Below are 22,936 nucleotides of genomic sequence, written 5' to 3'. Positions count from 1 at the left end.
AATTACAAATAGAGCTTTGATATAAATGTTTCTGTCCAACTATGTTATGTATCATTAAATAGCCTACTACCATTCAAAAGTTTTAGGGTCAATATTATAAGGCTATTTAATAATATTTTTCCACATATTACTATAATAGTAAATTGATCAAAATTATGGAACAATGAAAGTTTATACTGTGACTGAAGAATTTGTTATTAAAATGATCCATTAGTTTGAGACCCCGGCATTACAGAATTTATCACTGACTGAACCTTATTAATATTAAAGGTGAGCCCTAAAGTCTGATTATTTGACAGTGAGTTTACATTTAATTTAGTATGAAAGCAAAATACAAATAAAAAATGAAAATTTATTTATACCATTTTTATTTTTGTAAATATTATATACTAGTTTTATAGGAGGAGGCATCATAGACTTGGTAAATTCATTTGTTTAGAAGTTTGTATGTACAGACATTCGTTTTGGGCATTCTTTGCAGTTTATCCCAATGCTTTTTTTAAAACATTCACACTGTTATCGGATTTATACCGTATCGACAGGAATTTAGAAGTATACCGGCGATAAAAATTTTGGCCATATCGTCCACCCCTAGCTGACACTAAAAGTACCCACAACACACAAGACTGCAGCTGACACTCAAAGTACTGACAATACCCCAAACCTGCAGCTGACACTGAAAGTAAGTACCCATGACACCCCGATCTGCAGTGAAACTGAAAGTACCTACAACACCCCAAAATGGCAGCTGAAACTGAAAGTAAGGACCCACAACACCCCAAACCTGCAGCTGACACTGAAAGAAAGTACCCACGACACCCCGAACTGCAGCGACACTGAAAGTATACCACAACACACAAAACTGCAGCTGACACTGAAAGTTCCCACAACACCAAAAACTGCAGCTGACACTGAAAGTAAGTACCCACAACACCCCAAAGTGCAGTGACACTGAAAGTACTGACAATACCCAAAACTGCAGCTGACACTGAAAGTACCCAAACACCCTGAACTGAAGCGACACTGAAAGTTTCCCCAACACCCAAAACTGCAGTGACACTGAAAGTACCCACAACACCCAAAACTGCAGCTGACACTGAAAGTACCCACAACACCCAAAACTGCAGCTGACACTGAAAGTACCCACAACACGCAAAACTGCAGCTGACACTGGTGTTGTGGGTACTTTCAGTGTCGCTTCAGTTCAGGGTGTTGTGGGTACTTACGTTCAGTGTCCACAGTACTCCAAACTGACCCTGAAAATGCCCGTGACACCCAAAACTACAACAGACCTCAAACTGACCCTGAAAATGCATAGGATGTCTAAAAGCTGTTGTAGGTTATAGGGAGCTCACTAGCTTTTGAAATGCGGTCCATGAATGCGTCTCATTCATCCCTTTGTAAAGAGTCTGTAATAGCAACAATGGTCCCATTGCGGGCTGGCGTACTCTTACCTTGGGCAGATCCCGGAGTTGGTTAGCGTCCAGCAACAGCTCCTCCAGACTCGCTCGGTAACGATAAATCTCTTCCGGGACGTAGAGCAGCGAGCAGTGCCGCTTATCGACCGACTCAACGTGACGGTTGCACCGCCACAGGGGGATACAGTGAAACATCACGGGACGAGGATAAATCCCTGCTGCTGGAAAAGTTACCACGGCAATCCAAGCGAAAACAAACACGCGTGGGAAACGGGTAGTGGCGACAGCCGAAGCGCCAGATACAATTTATCAATTTCAAACGCAGACGTGTCGCGAGCAGAAACATGGAATAAAAACGTCGCGCTTTGATCCTGGGAATTTTCTTTTCCTTGTTTTCACATTTCTTGCGACATCTTGGTTAAGAAATCTCCCGTATCTTTATCTCGTTAGCGTTTACATGTCTGTTTGCGTTTGTTTATTTCGTGTTTTCTCTTATCCCGGAGTTTATTTCCTCTTAGTCCAGTTTCTGACCCGGAACATTCACTCCCTCATTCCATTTTGACGTCACGATTCCCAACGGCCCGCCCCTTTTCGATCAGCCCTCCCTCCCAGCGCGTAAACAATATAGCACGCACTTCCCCAAACACACACCTTGCTGTCCTTTTTGTGGCATTCAACAAGTTTATTATATTTCACCAATCCTGTCTACAACATGTGTCTGACTACAGCTGGATCCAAAATTTGACAGCACACTTAAAAATCATGATTTTTTCATTTAAACGTAAAAATAAATGACTGTAATTAACGTATACACGAATCGTTATAATGTAAATGACGAGTTAATGCAATCCGATTTGTGATACTGACTCTATTAACGTAAAATACAAAAAGTGCTCAGGATGCTGGGACGTTTATAAATGATGGGTCATAGTCTTTGAGTAGATTTTATGGTGCTATGTGTTTCATTTCTTCTACTGATACACATATTACTAAAACTAAATAGAAGGAAGAGTTAGCTATTGATTTTGATGATGAAACATTGGATGACATTTGGTCTTATGCTTAGAAAATATACACTTTATACACAAAATATAATCACTTTATATTTCTCCAAACCGCATGCATATTTACTTCCTCTCTATCGCATAGTGTTTAAAACTTTAACACATTGTCTGTGGTCCTGTAACAAACTGCAAAGGTATTGGTTTTTGGTGATGGAGGAAATGGAAAAGATGAAAAGGTTTTTAATATGCAGCTGGATTTTTACCAAGTCTCATTGATAATAAATGTTTAATTAAATAAGAAATTGTATAATATTCTTTCCTTTGCTGCCAGAAAAAAATGTTTTACTTAATTGGATTGATGATAAATGGCATAAGATCATTTTTGCTCCGGAGCATCATGTATAACATCAAAAAACAGACAAACAAACAAAAAGACATTTTAAAGACAGAAAAGTGTGCATTATCTTAAAGAAAGCTAATTGTTTCCTATAACAATTTATATTTGGACCCAAACAAAAATCATTGAACTTTTATAAGATTCATGAGTGATTCACAGTACAGGTGGTCAAAAAGACATCTAGAAAATATGTTCTAAAAAGTTCCTAAAAGATGGTTTTTCACAATGGGATATTAACCCTTGTGCATCAATTAAAAAAAGTTACACATAGGTTCATAGAGGACAAAAATGTCCATGTCCAAAAAGTGTCATAAAAATATTATAGATTTATATTTGTTTCCACTTTCACTGATGCCATTTTTTTAACCAGCATCAGCTCTAATCACAATGACCAAACATTCATTCATTTTCAGAATTTAAACCCTTTAAATGCTGGTTTGTTTACATAATGCCACGGCTGTTTTTTTACGAAAAAAAGAAAATTTCTAATTCTTTTCAATTTACTAAATGCTAAGCAGATTTTTTTCTTTGATTATTACAGCCTTGGATATGTCAATGATTAACAACAACATAAATTTTTATGCATTCATATTTTTATGCAGTATCAGATTTAAAAAAAAAGTTACATCTCAGGTCCATAAAGGACAAAAATGTCCATGTCAAAAAGTGTCATAAAAATATTATAGATTAATATTTTTTTCCACTTTCACTGATGCCATTTTTTACCAGCATCAGCTCTAATCACAATGACCAAACATTCATTAATTTTCAGAATTTTAACCCTTTAAATGCTGGTTTGTTTACACAATGCTACTGTTGTTTCTTTGCAGCGGTTGTAGTCTTGTGAATTCCAGTACAATATTTTTTTTTTCATTCAAACTGTTCACACACACACACTTCTACATTTTCAAGAAACATCATTCTGTTTTCTCATGGGGACCTCAAAATGTCCCCACGTCGTCACAAAAATACTGGTATTCCTATTTTTGTGGGGACAACTGGTCACCACAACGTGATAATTACCAGGTACACACACACACACACACACACACACACACACACACACTTTCAGTACACACATACAAACCACACTCTGACATCCATACCAACACACCCACACAATTATAGCTTTATAATATCTAATTGGCTCTATAATATGCATAAGCCGAAAACAGCAGAAAACAACAATAAAGCGATAATTTGCTTTATATGCCAAACCTAAAAAAATGGCACCATCTGGTAAAAAATAGTAAAAATTTAAACTTTGAAGCCTTGCCAACAGAATGAAAGCCTGTTAACAAAGATTGCATAATTTTATAGTTGAATGGCACCGGGATTAAAAATCGCAGTTTTAATGTGTTTCAATGGGGACATTTTTGTCCAAAAGGTCCTGAGAGGAAGTATTTTGTGTACCTAGTAGAAAATAGATTTTTCAAAGGAAATGAAGGTGAAATATTAAATTTCCAATAAAAATACACACCTGTGGAAAATTGTATGCAGTTAGCATTAACGCAGGCAAAGTTATCAAAAAACAAAACTGAAAAAGCAAAAAATGTCCTCAAGGATGAACAAGGGTTAAAGGAATCGTGTCTTCTGAAATAAATGTACTTAATAAACCACCATCCCATGCTGCAAAAAGCATCACTGATTATTTTAATTCATATACGCATAAAATAAGAAAGAAATCAAGGTGTGACCACCATCATCCTTTGATCTATTAAGAGCCATTGGAGCATCATTATATGAAAGATAAATCTGTGAGGTGGACAGCACTATAATTCAAAACATCAACTCTGGGATGCAATACTAACTTCTTCTAGTAAAAATCAAGACAAAACCTACTTAACTTACAAGTTTAATGAATGGAAGAGTTAAAGTCATGTCAAAGATATGCTCATATATTATTATGTAACTTGTGTAAATACATTATTTATTTTACATTGTTTTTTGTTTTGTGTCCATGCAGCACATTTGACAGATATATGTTTTTGGATCATTTTAATCCATTATATCATTATTTATTTGGTTAAAGTGCATTCTGCAAAATAATTTGGAACAGCATTTTGCATATTTTTCAAAGTATTAATTAACGGGTAAAATACTTATTTTCTTATTTCATATGTATTGAAAACATTACACATTCAATTCCGAATCAAAGCATTAACACAGTTTACAAGTCTGTCTTGTTTTTTAAAGGAAGGCAAAGAAAATGAATATTAAGCAGTTCAAAAAATAGCAGTGTCAACATTTTTCTTTGTAGACTAGACTTAAAACTGAAAACATTTCTTAAGATTTAACTTCACTTTAAACTATTGAATTACTAATATTTAGTTGCGTAACCATTTTTGTTGATAACTGCTACACATCGATGTCAAATCAAGTCAACCAACTTCTGGCACCTAGAACCAGATATTTCAACCCAGGATCCACAGTTCGTTTCAATTTGTAGGTTTTGTGTCAGAAAAAATGTCACCCCACAAGTTGGGTAGAGATCAGAGAATTGAGCTGGCCACTCCATAACCTCAATCCTTTTTGTCTGGAACCAAGATTTTGTCCTCTTGCTTGTGTGTTTGGGGTTGTTGTCTTGTTGAAACACCCACTTTAGAGGCATTTCCTCTTCTGCAAATTGCAACATAATCTTTTCAAGTATTCTGATGTATTTAAATTGATCCATGTTCCCTTGTATACGATAAATAAGCCCAACACGGTAGTATGAAAAACATCCCAATGCCATGATTTTTGCACCACATGTTTAACTGTCTTTACAGTGTACTGTGCCTTAAATTCAGTACCCGGCAGTCACCTGAGGTTCTGTTGATAACCACTTGACCTGAAAAGAACAATTTTACTCTCATCAGGCCCCAAAATGTAACGTCATTTTTCTTTGGGTCAGTTGATGTGATTCTGCACGTCTTTATTTAAACAATGGTGTTTTACGGGGGCTTCTTGCAAACAGCTTAGCTTCAATCAGACAATCACACTACTTAGAGATCATTTTAGATCATATTTGATCTGTCTAGAGGTGATGAATGGCTGAATCTTTGCATTCCTGACTATTATTCAATCTGTATTAACCGTGTTTTCTTATATGTGCTTTGGGTTTTTGTTGCCATTTTATAGCATGTGAGATAATTTTGGCTGAGAATCCTAAACTTTGCTGCATTTCTTTATACGTTTTCCCCTCTGAAATCAACTTTTAAATCAAATTTTGTTGTCCCTCTGAGCAATGTTTGGAATGGTCCACTTAGAAATCAGCAACAGATATATTTTATAACAACGGGGAAAACATTTTCTTCCCCTCTTTCTTAATAAATTACAAAAAGGAGCTGTTTGTTCACATAATTAACACATTTTCTAATTAAACTTCACAATGCTATTATTTTGATCACACCACTTTCAATAAATGCGTCCATAACTCAGAAGAATTAGTGTGGATATCATTACAAATGGCTCTATTGTTTTTCTACGCTACGTAAATCATTTCCAATGCAGAAATATTACTACTACAAATAACAATGGATTATCAGGTTACTGATGTGGCACTACTATTATTTTGAACATAACATACATACACATATACATACATACATACATATACATATATATATATATTCATGTTTTATTTAATAATCTGAGCTGTGTTGTTTTGTTTTTTGCTTCTTTTGTGAGATGTCTTGTTCTCTTTGTATTACAGTGAAAATCCAATAAAAATAATTATTAAAAAAATGATAAGTCATAAAACATGGATTATAAAGTGATTTCTAGTGCATGTGTTAATAACAAATACAATAAAATCCTCAAAATGTAATCAACTTTTTACAAGTTATCCTAATTACAAATTTTTAAACGACCAAATAAGGTTGTATATAACTAGGGAATTTTAATTAAAAGCCTTTTTTCCAAACTATCTGTTAAAATATTAAGAGAAACAGATAAGGCAAAAAAGTATTGTAAAAAGTAAAATATTAGGTGTAGATTAAGAAAGGCCTATGTAGACCAGTTGTAATGTTTATTTTTATCATCTGATGTTTTTAGTATTTTAAGACATCGCAAATCCCATGTTTTACATCAGATCTAATACGAAACAAACAACAACAACAACAAAACATTACAAATAAGACAAAGTCAAAATGTTGACAACATGGCTACATCAATGACATGAAATGAGGAAAATCTGAAAATATTATGTACAAATTTTTCTAAGAAAACACACTGACTGACTTACCTTTATATTTAAAAAAATCTTCCGTTGCCCTTGTGGCAAAAAGATTTTAAGAAATCAATTTTAGTCAATTTGAATCGACGGCAGGCTTTGGCCCTGTCTTTTAGTCTGCTTTTTAGTGCCTTGTCAAATTCATTCAGAATATGCGGAGCGAACATCAAAGATGAGTAGGCTACATTAATATAAAATATAATATAAGATATAATATGACATCTGCATCTATATAGTTCACTATTATAAAATCAGTTTACATAATGTGATGGGAGAGCAATACAATGTTCACACCTTGTTAATCTCCAGTTCTTAAAGGGATAGTTCATTTACTCTCATGTTGTTACAAACCTGTAAAAGTGTCTTTGTTCCGATGAACACAAAGAAAAAGATATAAGGAATCTTTTATATATTTATTTATATAAGGAAAAAAATACTATGGAAGTGAATGGGGCTCATGAACGGTTTGGTTACAAACATAACTCAAAATATCTTCCTTTATGTTCATCAGAACAAAGACATTTTTTAAAGGTTTGTAACAACATGAGAGTGAGTAAATGATGACAGATTTTTCATTTTAGGGTGAACTATATCATTAAAGATTATATAAATTTAAACACTAGCTACGCCAAAATGTTAGATCCACATAACTAGATCAAAGATTATATTGCTTATATTAAAAATTATTTACTGAAACTTGTGTCGTTTCAAACAGATTTGCCAAAAAACAGCACAACTGGACATGCAGGCTCCAAAATGAGCAATAAAGACACTTTTTTGTAATCCAAACTATGTACAGTTGTATGGCAAGTTGCATTATTTTGTTGTTGTTGTTGTTGTGTTTTTCAGATTAGACATTTAAATAAGCAGTTAAGAACCACAACAGTAACAACTTAAAATTCAGTTTGCACTGCTATCCTCAAACACTAGATGGAGACAAACCCTAATAATTATAGTTCAATAACAGAGACGATTACTACAAGCAACAGAAGACATTTTATGGTTAAAGTGATTTTAATTTCAGAATTCAGAACAGTATCGGTCATGATATGCAAGATCAATAAAAGAGACTATTTGATTTCGAAGTGCATTGTTGTTTATACAAAAATTAATTTAACATAACATTTTGTAATTTATCAGGAATGCTTACAGGAATTATGAAGACAATGGGGCAAAACAAAATCTCAAACCGTTGGTGAACATATTAGATAATGTACCATTTTATTTACAACATTTATCTCCGACTAATCTGCTTTTTAAAGGCTTTGAGGGACTTCGCCATCATGGGTGCAACTCCTAAAAAGACACAAATCACATGGAAAATACAATAAGAGAGTGTTGAAAGCTATAGAAAAAATAAAAAATGAAATCTATTGCTATATAAAATAAATACTTGTAGGTGGAAGAATAGTTTTCACGAACTACACAGCATTGATTCGTTTTTTCTTCACTCTTACATATTAATGAAAGTTCATGAAAGTTTATTTGTTGGAATTTATGGTTCCACACAGAACCTTTAACTTCCACAAAACCTTTCGGTTCTTTCAAGTGGACTATGAAAATGTCTCTTATGAAAGTTTGAAACTTTCTTTGGGAAAGCAAAAATGGTTCTTGTTCTAAACCTTGCAAATATGAACCTTTATTTTTAAGTGTTCCTATCCAGAAGATGATGTTTACAAATTAAAAACATGAACATACTATCATAATAAATGATCCCAATGCCAACCAATTACGGTTGAAAAAATTAAAGGGGCCATGGCATGAAAATCTGACTTTTTTCATGTTCAAGTGCTATGATTGGGTCCCCATTGCTTCTCTCAACCAGATCAACCCAGTAACTTAGTTTCGGTAAACCATTCTGTGCAAGCATGTGAACAAAATAGGACGTTGAAATTTGGCTCTTCTTATGATGTCATTAGAAGCTCTTATTATAATAATACCACCCCTTAATCTGCACTATCCAACCATGGTACTGACATTTAGTGCAGAGAGAAAGAGAAAAAAATTATTCACAGCACAACCGAGTTTCAATTGCAACAAACCACCATCATTGTGATCAGTGTTTGCACTTCATCCGCTTATTTGCATTTTAAAGGACACACCCAAAACAGCACATTTTGCACACACCTACAAAGTGACAATTTTAACATGCTATAACAAATTATTTATATGGTATTTTGAGCTAAAACTTCACATTCATACTCTGCGGACACCAAAGATTTATTTGACATCTTAAAAAAGTCTTGTGCCATGGCCCCCTTAAGATGTGACCAAAAAAGCAACATTTAAAATAATAAAAACAGGCTGTAACAGGATCTAGCCTAGGATCAGGAATAAAATGGTACAAAAGTTGTAGATTTTGTCACAGGGAAAGTACTTTTTAAAAAGGACCTAATATGTACCGTTTAGGTAAAGATACAGTATGTTCCTTTGAAGTACCAGCATGTACCTTTTGGGAACAAAAGTGTTCTTTTTGAAAAGGTTCTGCCCCCCAGTGACAATTTTTGTACCTTATTTTCTGAGAGTGTCCAGAGGTTTGAGTGTTGATTATTATTGATAAAGTGTTAAAGGTATCAAACCAGATGAACCACTAGAGGTCAATAATGGAACACTCAGTGCTATTATGCAGTATAGCAATTTGGACAGACCGTTTAGCAAAAACATAGATCCAGTGACATGACTTTACAACTCACGCTTCATCTTTCGTGGGTCATGTGTTTGTCCAGAGCTGTTGGAGGGTTTTGAAGACTCACTGAAGTTGGATCTTCCATGGCTCTCATGGGGTTTCACAGTACTGTGTGGATAAGAGTATAGGAATACTTTGGCTAAAATTCCTTTAAGGGCAACACTTTCCCAAAAGCAACATTACAATAACTTGTACCAAACTGTTATTTTAAGGACATAAGAGTCACAAAAAAGTACATACAGTCAGTTTAGTGCAGACCTTCCAGCTCAAGTTTGCTGCAAACTGACCTGGGTTTGTCTGTTGGGCGAGGTACTGTCACGGGGCCAGCTGTGCCATGAATCTCCTGTTGGATCCTTATATTTCTAGGTGGCTTAGCAGCTGAATGAATGAAGGCCATTTTCACCTGTCTTCCTGCAAGCATGGAGGTGGCATAAAAACAGTAAGCGAGTAAAGCACACTTTGACAAATTACCAAAAGGGCCGTAAAGACACATGCACAAAGTGTAACAGTGAGGTTAAAGCTGTCGTAACATTGACCCACTAACATCAGCAGGGGAAATTGACTGAGTTAACTTCAAATTCAATGACCTTTCAAGGACTACCCTCAAATTCAAGGACTAAATGTGGGGACACATTTCAAGTGAAAGCAAGCTTACATAGTGTTACCTTTTAAGATACATTGTTACAGTTCCCTTTCGAGGGAACTCGCTGCGTCACTGCAGTGACACTTTGGGGACGCCTCTAGGGGTAAGTGTGTCTGAATGTGTATATCAAATTCAACCAATGGTGAGGCTTAATGACAAAGACAGGGAGACGCCGGAGCCAGGAAGTATATCGCTATCTGAAATATTGCCAAAGATGGCGTTACAGAGACGCAGGAAGTACGGCAAAGGAGACGCAGTGTCTCGTTCCCTTCTAAGGGAACAACAGTTACATACGTAACCAGAGACGTTTTCATTTGTCAAACACAACTATGCAAAAAAGCATTTTGGTATGAATCAACATTCGCATAAAGAAGATATAAGCATTTAAAGCGAACAGTTTAGCACGTCTAGAATTTTTATGATATTATCCTACATTACAGAGGGAATTATATGGATTTTTTCCAGAAAACTTCATGCATAAAATAGAATCAAGCACTTTCAATGACCTGTATATATGTATGCATATTTTCAAAAACTTCCCAGGGCCTTGAAATTTTTTCCCCCAGATTCACAAACTTTCAAGGATTTCAAGGACCCATGGGAACCTGCAAGGCCAATTAAATTTGATTTCAAACTAAAAATTAGCCAATATTTAACCCAATATCTGAATTGAATTAAACCCTGCAAATATAGGTGAAGCACATCTTCTGAAACATGTCAACCCTTAGTCTAAATATTAAGATCATTTAAAGATTACAGATGGGATCTTTTGCAGACATGTCATCATGCAGTAGGATATAAAAACAGAAGAGAATTAGATTAATGCATGTGCAAAAAGTTTTAACACCCAGGGTGTTAACCCGAAAGTCACAGTTGTGCTTAAAATCTATTCATAGCCTAGATAGACAGATGGTCAGAGCCATGTTACTACAAAGGCCAACCGTATTTCAGCTATAAAGTTAGCCTGCCACTAAGCAACTGTTCCCACTGCTGAGGAAAACACTTAAAGATTAAAGAGATTAAACTTTCATAATTACCTCCCAATGGCCAGTCAATATCCATCTAATATATTCATCTAGATTGTAAAAATTTTCTTACATAAAGTTGCCACACACATCAGCGGTAAACAATTCAGAGCTTAAGTAACCTACCATTTATATATTGTTGAATTTTGTGCTAACATAAATGCATGAGAAACATGGATTAATATGAAAATACTGAGCTAAACCGTGCAGTGGTCATGTAGCTCAACTGGTAAAGCACCGACCGGCAAGTCATAAATTCGATTCACAGGGATATGCCTTCTGATAAAAAAGTAGCACAAATGCACTGTAAATCATCTTCGAAGCGTCTGCCAAATACCTTAACGTAAATGCAAAACAAATCAGGATAAAAGACCTTCAGGGAAGTTAGTAACAAAGCTGAGCCACTTGCCACATTTATAAAGAATTGATATCTTACAGTATTTTGAATAGGACTTGAAACTAGCCATTTCTATTTTCTGGTTTTGACTTAAGTGTCACAGAAGAATAAGTAAACATGAGATATTCCATTCATTTGAAGATTTTTGGAAATAATTTTATCAGTTTGTCTTGCGCTCTTAGTTAAACCAGTAGCAGATAAGTTAAGCTAAAAAAAAACAGAGCAATGTTTTGAAAGCACCACAGAGTCACTCAGCGTCCTTCCAGTCCTCGCTTATGCTCAACTCTGCACATGTATCTGACCTCGAAAACAAATACCTTTGGGTTTCCCAGAGTGAGCAGATACAATGCTCTTTGTCAGTCGCTTTAGTTTTCTCTCCCTCTCCTCAGACATGCGCAGATACATCTCTCTCCAAGATTCATACTCCTCCAGCTGTGCGTTCCTAAAATCTCTCAGGCAGTGTCTCTCCCACAGGTGGTCTGTCGCCCCTATGTACACCTGTGTACACCACGTAAGAATTGCGATGTCACAGAAAGGCAGTCCACATCAACTAGTAAAACCCTATAAAAGGTAACCTACTATGCCAAATCCACTTTCACAAGGTGTTTGGACATAAATGTGTGCTAGCATCCAATAAAAACCAACCCACTGCTTTTTCAATCCCCATTAAACCAAAGCAGTCTCATTAGACATGCTGTTTTGATACCTGTGGAGTATTTTGAGCTAAAACTTTTCTGGGCACACGTGAGACTTATTACATTTTGCCATAATAGATCAAAATTTAAAGATCAAAATCCATTTGCTTCTATCATTATGGCTACGAAAAACAAATATTAGCCTCTTACTGGATTATACTCCTCGATCCGTAGAAGCTGCTCAGGTGTGCAACGCTCAAGTACTGGCTCCAAGATTTCGAAAGGCACTCCCCCAATCTCATAGAGAGCTGCGAGACAGTCAACATCAACCTTTAAGACCAACCAACCTGACCTCATCCAATTAGAGAAAAAGATTCATGATGTCGGGCAGCGTACAATCAATGTTGTTCTGCAGTGCACGAATGCATTGCTGGTACAGTGTCATCATGGCAGGCAGGTATGTGATCTTATTGCCCGAGTACACTTGCATCTTATTCTTAAGCCTCTGGCCAATGAAAATTGGGTCCTCTTCACCAACATCCATGACCTTTGTCTCGGCTAAACACAAGAAGCGTCAGAGAGAAGAGTATCCAAATCTCTGAATGGATGTGACAAAGCCCAGTAACTGTGAACTCACCTTTCCTTTCACCAAAGTACTGATACTGTGAAATGTCCTCACATTCTGGAAAAATGGTAGGTAGAGGAACATTAAGCAAGTCGGTCAATGAGTGCTCAGGAGCCTAGGAAAAAAATTAACAAAAAAACAAATCCATTCCATCCATGCAACACTAAGAGGTCATTTTTGAAGACTGTCCTTCTGACCGCACTTTACCATTTAGTTATATGACTAATCTTCCCAAATTAAAATAGCACCGGGAGATGCACTGCATTAGGTTTGAAGTCAGTTGTCTTTGGGTTTTAAATGCATACTGGGCAAAAGACATCAAACAGAAAAGGCAATATTTTATCCGAATAACAATTTTTCACATGGTTTAAGATGCGGACAAAAGAACAATAGCGTTTTTAAGTCAAGCCCCCATTCACTTTCATTACACAGAAAAGAGCAACCAGCAGGGCAATCTTTAGAAATCTTCCTTGTGTTCCAATCAAAGTCATACAGGTTTGGAAATAAAATGACAGTGGAGCAAATTACACAACTTTCATTGAAATGCAAAAACAATAGCACAGTACTTGACTGATTTGTTACCATTGTTAGTGGGTCTTCAGATACAACTTCAGGTGTCTTCGTGCAGGATTTGTGCACTCGCGAGTTCTCTTTCTGGGCAGTTTTACGTCGTTTTGGATTCTTGACAGCACTGAAGGATTTTTTGCGTTTCGGAGGCTCATAATCATAGCTCAAGTAAGCTTCAAAGGACATGGATGGTGTCTCAAAGCAGTCCTTTTCTCCAATCACTTTTATTTTCTCTTTAGTCTTCTTTATTGTATCTTTCTTGCATGCATCTGCACTTTTTTCACTTTGCACTGCAGCTGATTTTAAAGCCTTTACTCGTGCAAGTGTTGGATTTCGTTGTTTCCTTGTTATACTAGAAACCTTCTCAGTCTTTTCACACTTCAAATGGTCAGTACTAATAGCCTTTTCCTTCCCATGGCTGTGAGACTGGGAGGTTTGGGAATCTTTTTTCGCCCTATCCTTTTTAACACCATTCAAAGAGGCTTCAGATTTGCTGGATTTCATTTCACTTTCAAGGTCAATGTTTTGGGATGTTTTCTTTTTGGGGCTACTGTCACTTTTTGGTTTTTTTTCTAGAATTGGTACTCTCTGAAAGATGACTGCTACGCCTTTCTTCAACTTCTTTGTTGGGCTGTTCTCCACTTGAATGAAACAAATGGGAGACTTAAAGTGAGCCACATTAAAAAAAATAATAATAAACATATACAATATTTAAGTCAAAACAATTATTTAGACTCAGATTATACCTTATAGAGTCTTTTGGGACAAGTGCTTTCCATCGATTTACTAACATTTTTGCCACCTTTCCTGCCTGATCATGTTTTCGAAAGGAGTTAACCAGTTTGCCAATTCCAGTTTCCTACAAAGATTAAAGGCGAAATATTACGTTACACATTAAAGCTATATTAAAGCACTCACAAGTGAGGAAAATTGAGTCTTACAGCCAGAATATCCAGTGTTATGTCCAGGTCTTGAAGTTTCTTTAAGATTTTCAGCACCTAAAAATGGAACGAGAAAAAAAACAAACATTTATTGTGGTTCAAACCAATAAAAATGCTGATCAACCGATCAAAATAAGACACACTGATTAAACACCTGAAAATCAGGTCCGAAGGGGTTAAATATGTTCTACCATAAGCATTCATTAGCTTTGGAAATTCTGGAAAATCTGCAAGATTTTAATATTAAAATTAGAGTTGATCACTGAATGTTCTTAACACAAATACATCATTTTATATTATTATCTTGTTAAATCTTAGTCAAAAGTGAAACACTGCATAACATTAAAAAAGAAACAGAAAAAAATCTAAATGACATGAACAACAAAATGTCAGATTTTATTTATTAGATAGAGCTGAAGATTTATCCAGACTTATCCAGTTCTCAAATATTTAATGACAAATTAAATATTGATAATTTTAATAATGACAATTTTTTTGTAGGCTGTGTGCTCTACCCTCCACCGCCACTTTCAGAGTGTGCTTGAAGCAGCTAGGAGGCTGCTCAGGTTGCAGCAACAGTACAATTTGTCCAGTTCTATCACTGAAATAATTTTAGAGACATTATTTAAAGGTAAAAAACTACATAGTGTTGCTTTAAACCGCAACAGTCAAACAAAACAGGCTGTTGGAGATTTCCTATCAATGTGATGTCATATTGATTATGTCCCACCCATGACCACTCACAGACTAAACCTTATGAGCGCGTAGTTTAAGACACATGCCAGAGACACGTTTTGATGTAGTCCAAAGAACAGGTGTTAGCGCTCTTCCCCCTACTTTGCATACGGGGAGAGGAACAGAAGCTTTCTTTGCATTTAAAGAAACAGCATGCTTTTCATTGCAACCACAAATAGCCATGTTCAACATCGTATAATGAAAGATCTGTGGTGTATTTAAAGCTGAAATTCTGGGGATACCAGAGACTATAATATTTTAATATTGCTGAAAACACCTAGGTTAGCGGCCCTTTAAGGTTCAAACCAGATTCATCCAAAATAATTCTTTGGTACATAGTTTATTTTTCAGTTTAATAGCATTGTCCTAGTACTGATAAATCAACATTGAACTAATCTGTTTACAAAGCAAAGAAAAATTCTATAAACGTTTTAAAAAACAACAAAGATGTGGCTCCTTTAAAATTGGGATTTGCTGAGCAAGAACTGAGGACAGGCGCTATATATGGGAAAACCTCAGCCATGCCATTTGCAGGTTACTATAAATGAGCAAGGCAATCACACCCACCTCATTGTGAAATATCAGATTTGCCAATGGGGATTTTTACACATTGTAGAGCCACATCAAATGATACGATACGCCACCAGTCCCCTACAAGCCGTCTGGTAAATTAATTATCCAACAACTCTTAACCAACACATTGCCCCTTCACTTCTTGGCCTAAATTAACAGACAGCCAACATAAGACAACTGCAATGTTATTTTTAGAAAGAGTGCCTCTTAAGTGCCCACCCCCCATCACCTCCTCCTTTCCTGTCAACAGCTGCTGACACCCCACCATCTCCATTCAGACTTTAACATTATTTTCTCATTTTACAAAGTTACAATTTCTGTAAAGGTACTACATTTCAAAAAACAGCAGACCGTACATCTTTCAAAAAAGACTAACTAGAACCCAAAGAGAAATTAAATCCTTACGCTCAAAGCACTCTTAAAACACACAACTAAGACTGAGACTGACGAAGCAATTTTGCTTGAATTCCAGAAGCACTTTATTTTGAATCAACCTCCAGTTCCAAATAGGAGAATGTTTCTCAGCATCGTTTTTTTCCAAGTCAATTTGTATAAGCAAATACTTTAGTTTTGCCTTGGCTAAAAAAGAGCTTTTTAACATTTTGACTGTTACCACTCAAGAAAGAAGGTTTTCTAACATACATTGACCATTTTGTGATAACATTTTGACCACCAGTGTCACAATATATGAGGTTGAGGTAACCTGTGAATAAATAGCCCGTTATATTAAGAGCATTTGTCTTTTACATGAAACTCTTCCCAACCTGGCATTCTTATTATATAGTAGCTTGCCAGTTTGGTTGTCCTGTGTTCACTTAATCATTATAACAACTAAAATAATAAACTAGTTTTAAGGTAATGTAAGTTTTGGTTGCATTACCCCAAAAACATTTATGAGTATAATAAGCTTTCCTTGTGACATGTGATAACTAAACACTGGGGTTTTATTTTCAAATACTGTTTGTATCGTTTTAGCAAACCATTTTTGTTGTTATTTGCACAGCAACTGAGGAACGTCCTACCGTGTGTCCTTCACAGGAATCTTTCAGCTGATGCTTTAACTGCAAAACTTTTTTCACATCAGCTGCAGCCATCTCACCTCCTCACAAACCCGCTTAACATGCACGCGTTGAAGTGTCTCCATATATTTTCGTCACCTTTATATGGGCGGAGACGATAGAATTGAGGTGGATGTGGTCCCCAGCTTCTTGTTTGTTATCGTTGTTATCGTTATTCGGAAGCACACAAATTATTTGATAACAGGCCTAAGTTACTGGAAGGCGTGGGAAACATCTGAACACTGACCATTAGAAGAGAGTCAGATCAAACAATGATAAAGTATGATATCTCTTGCACGATGAAATATGTAATATTTTAACGCTAAGGTTAATCACATTTAGCGTTTTTAAATTGGGTTTGCCTAGCTGTTGTGTGTGTTACGTCACGCCCTGCGTCAGACGCACGTCTTTGCGCCACGGGTAGAAATAACAATAAAAATGCCATTAACAACCAAATAAACGAAATATTAAGGTGAAGTACCTAATTGAATATAAAAAACAAGATTATTTTCCTGTTTTCGTAGCTTATTGTTTATATTTGACTAATCCAAACAAAACAAAATAATTCCAAAGTACAAAGTTATTTTATTATTCTCAATAATAAAACTTCTTTACATGTGATTTTGAGAGAAGTTTGTAATAGATGCATAGAAAGTGAACAAGTAAAGATTCCACTAATAAGTAACGTTGGCCGCATATATTTTATAAACACATATTGTAGTAATAAATAAATATTGTAATAAATACATACGGTAATGCTGCTTGACAAAAAATGTGTAGCCTAATCGCTGGTAAATACAAAGTCGCATCTCACTGACGTCCAGTGCATTAAACTGAATTAAACGATTGTAAACGCGTAGCCTATCTGTCCGCAACAAAATCTGCGCCTATTGTTGCGTACCATCTGGATGTATATGAAATCATCCTTACATTATTTTCTTGTAAAACAGGCATGGTAGATTCAATATATCAAACCAGTATTACACGTATAGCGTTCTTTATTTATGACCTCTTGTTGAAATAACGGGGCACTAAATACTCAAGCAATTTTGCGCAATCGCAGGAGAGGAGGAGTTATCTTGCTCTCTATTCCGACCTCTGTGGTAGCGTATCTCTCTCCTGCACACCGACTTGGAGGTGCAAGTCTGTCCTTCTCCTGCACCAATTTCACCTCGTCATCGGTAAGTTTATTAGTTTGTTTTTATGCAAAAGTCGTTGCGTTGTTCTCTGTAATATCTGCTAAAGTTCGACAAAGTATAGCACATCATTAATGGCTGTATAGGGTTCTTGGGATACGTATACATTTTTAAGCATTACATTAAACATTTCTTCAGACCATGGTATTGGTCATGGTTTTTATAAAGAACCTGTAGACATGATGTTTTTGTTTCTTGTAGAGAAACGTTGTGAAGACCTGAAGGTTATTATGGTACAAAAACCTTATTTTATTTTACAAAAACTCTTATCTTAGAGTGCTTTTCCAGAGCTTATAGACATTCATTTGCATTACAGACATTTGCATTTTCCGAGCTGTCCCAACCCCGGTTTGTATTTAGATTTTAATTAGGAATTCATTAATAATTTGTATTTAATTTGAATAACTGTCTTCTTTGCATAATAGATATTTGCATTATTTTAATAAATATGAAATTGTACCTTTTATTTGAAGTTTAAAAGTTTATTCAAAGACATTAAAGTGATTCATACACACTGTACACCATACAATAATACTATCAGGAGTCTTTACGGCACAAAATAATAATTACATTTACAAATAAAATAAAAAGTATTGTAAGGACAGATGAGTTTAAATGACATGAAATCTATAAAAGGAGCAGTGCTGCACTCCGTTTCTATTCTTGGCCGTAGATGTGATAAACTGTGACAGATGCATAGGGAGGAATGCTAGGGTGATATGCTGCAATGACCTCTCTAAGTTAATCTGGGTAAACAAACAGCATTAGTATGATGCTTTACACTTTAAAGCGGACTTTTGGTTTACTTGGTTTTTGCTTCTTTATTAGAATGTCTCTTAATAGTTAAGGAACACTGCACATGGTTTTGAAATATGAGCCCGGTCTGCAGACTGAAGACAACTGGCTCAGTCTGATAATTAGTACCTGTATGTTTAAAAAAAAAAAATCACTCGTCTGATTATGTTCCTTTTAGGTCTTGGCTGTGACCCATTTCTACAGTCATGGCACCCAAAAAGAACAAGGCCGCTAAGAAAAACAAAGCTGATATCAATGAGATGACAATAATGGTAGAGGACAGTCCTTCCAACAAAATCAACGGCCTAAACACTCTTCTAGAAGGCGGAAATGGCTTTAGTTGCATTTCAACAGAGGTAACCGACCCCGTTTATGCACCTAACATGCTGGAGGGTCTTGGCAACATGAGGCAAGAAAGCTTCCTCTGTGATCTGACCGTAGCAACTAAGTCCAAAGCCTTTGACGTTCACAAGGTTGTGATGGCATCCTGCAGTGAATACATCCTAAACATGCTCAAGAAGGATCCATCCCTGAAGAAGATCGAGCTCAACGATTTGTCTCCGGTTGGTTTGGCTACAGTCATCACATATGCCTATTCAGGAAAACTGACGCTGTCTTTGTACACGATTGGCAGCACGATCTCGGCGGCCATGCTGCTGCAGATCCATACTCTGGTGAAGATGTGCAGCGATTTCTTAATGCGGGAGATTAGTGTGGAGAACTGCATGTATGTCGTGAACATTGCCGACACCTACGGCCTGAAGGAGACGAAAGAAGCGGCTCAGAAGTTCATGCGGGAGAACTTCATTGAGTTCTCAGAGATGGAACAGTTCCTGAAGCTCACCTACGAGCAGATTAGTGAATTCCTTACGGACGACTCGCTTCAGTTACCTTCAGAGCTCACAGCTTTCCAGATTGCAGTTAAGTGGTTAGACTTTGATGAGAAGAGGCTCAAGTATTCTCCCGACCTGCTGTCCAGCATTCGTTTTGGAATCATCACACCTCAGGACCTTGTTAATCACGTACAGAACGTTCCCAGGATGATGCAAGATGCAGAGTGCCACCGTCTGTTGGTCGATGCCATGAATTACCATCTGTTGCCATATCAGCAGAACATCCTGCAGTCCAGAAGAACCAAGGTCCGTGGAGGCCTCAGAGTGCTGCTTACAGTGGGTGGACGACCTGCCCTAACAGAAAAATCTCTCAGCAAGGATGTTCTCTACAGAGATGAAGACAACGTCTGGAATAAACTGACTGAGATGCCCGCCAAGAGCTTCAACCAGTGTGTGGCTGTTTTGGATGGCTTCCTTTATGTGGCTGGTGGTGAAGACCAGAACGATGCCAGGAACCAAGCCAAACATGCCGTGAGCAATTTCTGCAGATAAGGTCATTTCTTTACAATATTCTTTCTCAAGCATCTATTGACATGAAAGCCTACAAAGCGATGGCTCACTAACGGCTATTTTTGTCTCATTAGATATGATCCCAGATTCAACACATGGATCCACCTGGCTAACATGATTCAAAAGCGCACACATTTCAGCCTTAACACCTTCAATGGTCTCCTGTTTGCTGTGGGTGGACGAAATTCCGAAGGCTGCCAGGCATCGGTCGAGTGCTACGTTCCCTCCTCCAACCAGTGGCAAATGAAAGCAGCAATGGAAGTCCCTAGATGTTGCCATGGCAGCACAGTTATTGATGGCAAGATCTTGGTGACTGGTGGTTACATTAACAATGCCTACTCGCGTGCCGTATGTTCTTATGATCCATCCACTGACAGCTGGCAAGATAAGAACAGCCTAAGCACCCCAAGAGGATGGCATTGTTCGGTGACCGTCGGCGATCGTGCCTACGTTCTCGGTGGCAGCCAACTGGGCGGACGGGGCGAGAGGGTAGACGTCTTGCCAGTTGAATGCTACAACCCTCACTCTGGCCAATGGAGCTATGTCGCCCCCTTGCTCACAGGGGTCAGCACTGCAGGTGCTGCCACCTTGAATAACAAGATTTACCTCCTGGGCGGGTGGAATGAGATTGAGAAAAAGTATAAGAAATGTATTCAGGTGTTTAACCCCGACATTAATGAATGGACTGAGGATGATGAATTGCCTGAAGCAACAGTTGGTATTTCATGTTGTGTTGTCACCGTCCCCACACGCAAAACACGGGGGTCGAGGGCCAGCTCTGTATCATCAGCTCCAGTTAGTATATAAGCATTGAGATAAGAAGAGTAGAAAAAAAGTAGATCAGTTGCCAATTGTAAAATTAGCAAAAAAGTGCAACTTAATTTTTGTCAAAAGATTAGTACATGACAAAACCAGAAAATTTACCATAATGAGCCATGTATAAATTGAAAAATTATAAATATTTATATAAATCATTTTGTTTAAACTAAAATTAAACTTTGTCAAAGTAAAGACAGAAGTAAAGTAATTAAAGTAAAGAAAATATGGACTTCATGAAAGATGGTTCACAGGTTGTGGAAAAAGTTAAAGTCAGAAAAAATTATTTTGGAGGTACATTTGTAATTGACAGGTGGTACAAAAAAATCTAAACATCCAACATATATCCGTGAAGTCAATATCTTACCTTTCTTTGGAAAAAAAATTCCGAGTGGGGCCAATTGTTTTAAAATACAAAATGTTTAATAAAATCCTTCAATATCATGCTAATGCATTGAATGAAAACTGAGGCAGTTACAACACTGCAAACTGTCCAAATGTTTTAACAATAAATAAATAAAATAGCTTAAAAATAGTTGTACTCGCAACATTATTTTCCAGTGGTGCCATCCTTTCTGCAATGTACTGTACCTGCTTGTGGTTCACACAGTCATAGTATAATACAATAAAACATGAAAAACATTGCTTGAGAAAGGCAGGGTTTTTTACTTTATCCTACCTACCAGGAGTAGATATGGTACTGTAAAACTAAAGTATAGTCTGTTTAGTAGTGTTAAAAACCAACACATTAGTATTTTGACGCTTAAGAAACCTACACTGTTCTTGTAATGTGTCCGTTTACACTGTAAAGATACAAAATGTATGATGTTGGTGGGTGATGTTGTGAGGAAAGCAGAATGGGACATTGAATGACAGTGATGGCATGTTTTACTAACTGAATAAGTAACTGTGAAAGTAGTAAAAAGTTGGGCCTGAACTGTCACACTTTTCCTGACAGTTCATGATTTTAAATGTTCTGGGAAAAACTTTTTTTTTATTTGACAACTGCACACACTACTGATTTTTAGATTACAGTATATAAGATAATACGATCAATGAACTGATTGTATTTACAATAACACAAACATGTTTTGAAAGCTCTGCATATTTATTAAAGATTCTTAAGAAATACTGCTGTTGTTGACATTTGTCTTAAGTTTTGAACATATGTAGAACTGTAATGTGTTTGTATATAAAACATGTCTATTACTGAGCCTAAATATAACTTATACGTTTATTTCTTTTTGTCTTCTGAAATAAAGTCTATCTGCTGACCAAATCATATCAGATGACACAAGATTATCTTAATAATAACCAATTTCATGAAATGTTAAGCTTAAATGTAATGGGAAAGGGATGTTTATATTGACCAGTTAACCGTTAACCGAAGGTAAGAATTTATGACCGATTTATTATCAGTTACAAAGAATATTTGTTAAGGCATTTTGGCAGTTTTTATCCTTAATGGCCTGTAAATGATGCAAATAATTGCTGCCCCGACGGTCTGGTAAACTAATCATTTGTGTAAGAATTTTTTCTATATTGACATGAACATTTTGAAACATGAAGCTTTGTTTTTCCAGCATTCTGTTTGTATAAAAAGAGGAGATCTTGATAATTAATAATAATTTGTTTCATAGCTTGCATTTTAAGTTTATTTTAGTTTATAATAAAATAACAGACAAGACATCTCAACCATTTAAACAATGAGCTCTGTTGATGCCACTACCAACTTGTAAACTATAGAAAACCTTCATGAAAATGTTGGTCGTGACAGTTGTCATTTTTGTATACACTGACACAAATAAC

General features: G+C 36.3%; 3 protein-coding genes across 3 annotated transcripts in view; 1 reads left to right on the top strand and 2 right to left on the bottom strand.

Moving 5' to 3' along the window:
* lrrc1 (leucine rich repeat containing 1) overlaps positions 1–1,982 on the bottom strand; it is a 50,756-nt gene extending 48,774 nt beyond the window's left edge. The window contains exon 1 of the mRNA XM_055169895.2: positions 1,455–1,982. Within this exon, the coding sequence (XP_055025870.1) occupies positions 1,455–1,613 (159 nt within the window). The 5' untranslated portion in view covers positions 1,614–1,982. The remainder of the gene's footprint in view (positions 1–1,454) is intronic.
* Positions 1,983–8,027: 6,045 nt separating this feature from the next.
* eloal (elongin A, like) lies at positions 8,028–17,307 on the bottom strand. Its single transcript, XM_055169796.2, is given in 12 exon segments — positions 8,028–8,328; positions 9,726–9,826; positions 10,006–10,129; positions 12,101–12,281; positions 12,629–12,726; positions 12,815–12,976; positions 13,056–13,158; positions 13,626–14,180; positions 14,182–14,251; positions 14,357–14,469; positions 14,552–14,608; positions 16,882–17,307. Coding segments are annotated over 12 exon segments (1,698 nt in total). The 5' UTR covers positions 16,954–17,307; the 3' UTR covers positions 8,028–8,266.
* Positions 17,308–17,942: 635 nt separating this feature from the next.
* klhl31 (kelch-like family member 31) lies at positions 17,943–22,258 on the top strand. Its single transcript, XM_073872796.1, has 3 exons — positions 17,943–18,098; positions 19,087–20,286; positions 20,383–22,258. The coding sequence occupies exons 2-3, from the start codon at positions 19,115–19,117 to the stop codon at positions 21,116–21,118; spliced, it is 1,908 nt and encodes a 635-aa protein (XP_073728897.1). The 5' UTR covers positions 17,943–18,098; positions 19,087–19,114; the 3' UTR covers positions 21,119–22,258.
* The last annotated feature ends 678 nt before the right edge of the window (positions 22,259–22,936 follow it).

Source organism: Misgurnus anguillicaudatus, chromosome 11 (genome assembly GCF_027580225.2).
Source record: "Misgurnus anguillicaudatus chromosome 11, ASM2758022v2, whole genome shotgun sequence".
In the NCBI taxonomy this organism is placed as follows: Eukaryota; Metazoa; Chordata; class Actinopteri; order Cypriniformes; family Cobitidae; genus Misgurnus; species Misgurnus anguillicaudatus.
The sequence above is the reverse complement of the archived record's forward strand: the minus strand, read 5'-3'. Positions and strand labels throughout refer to the sequence as shown.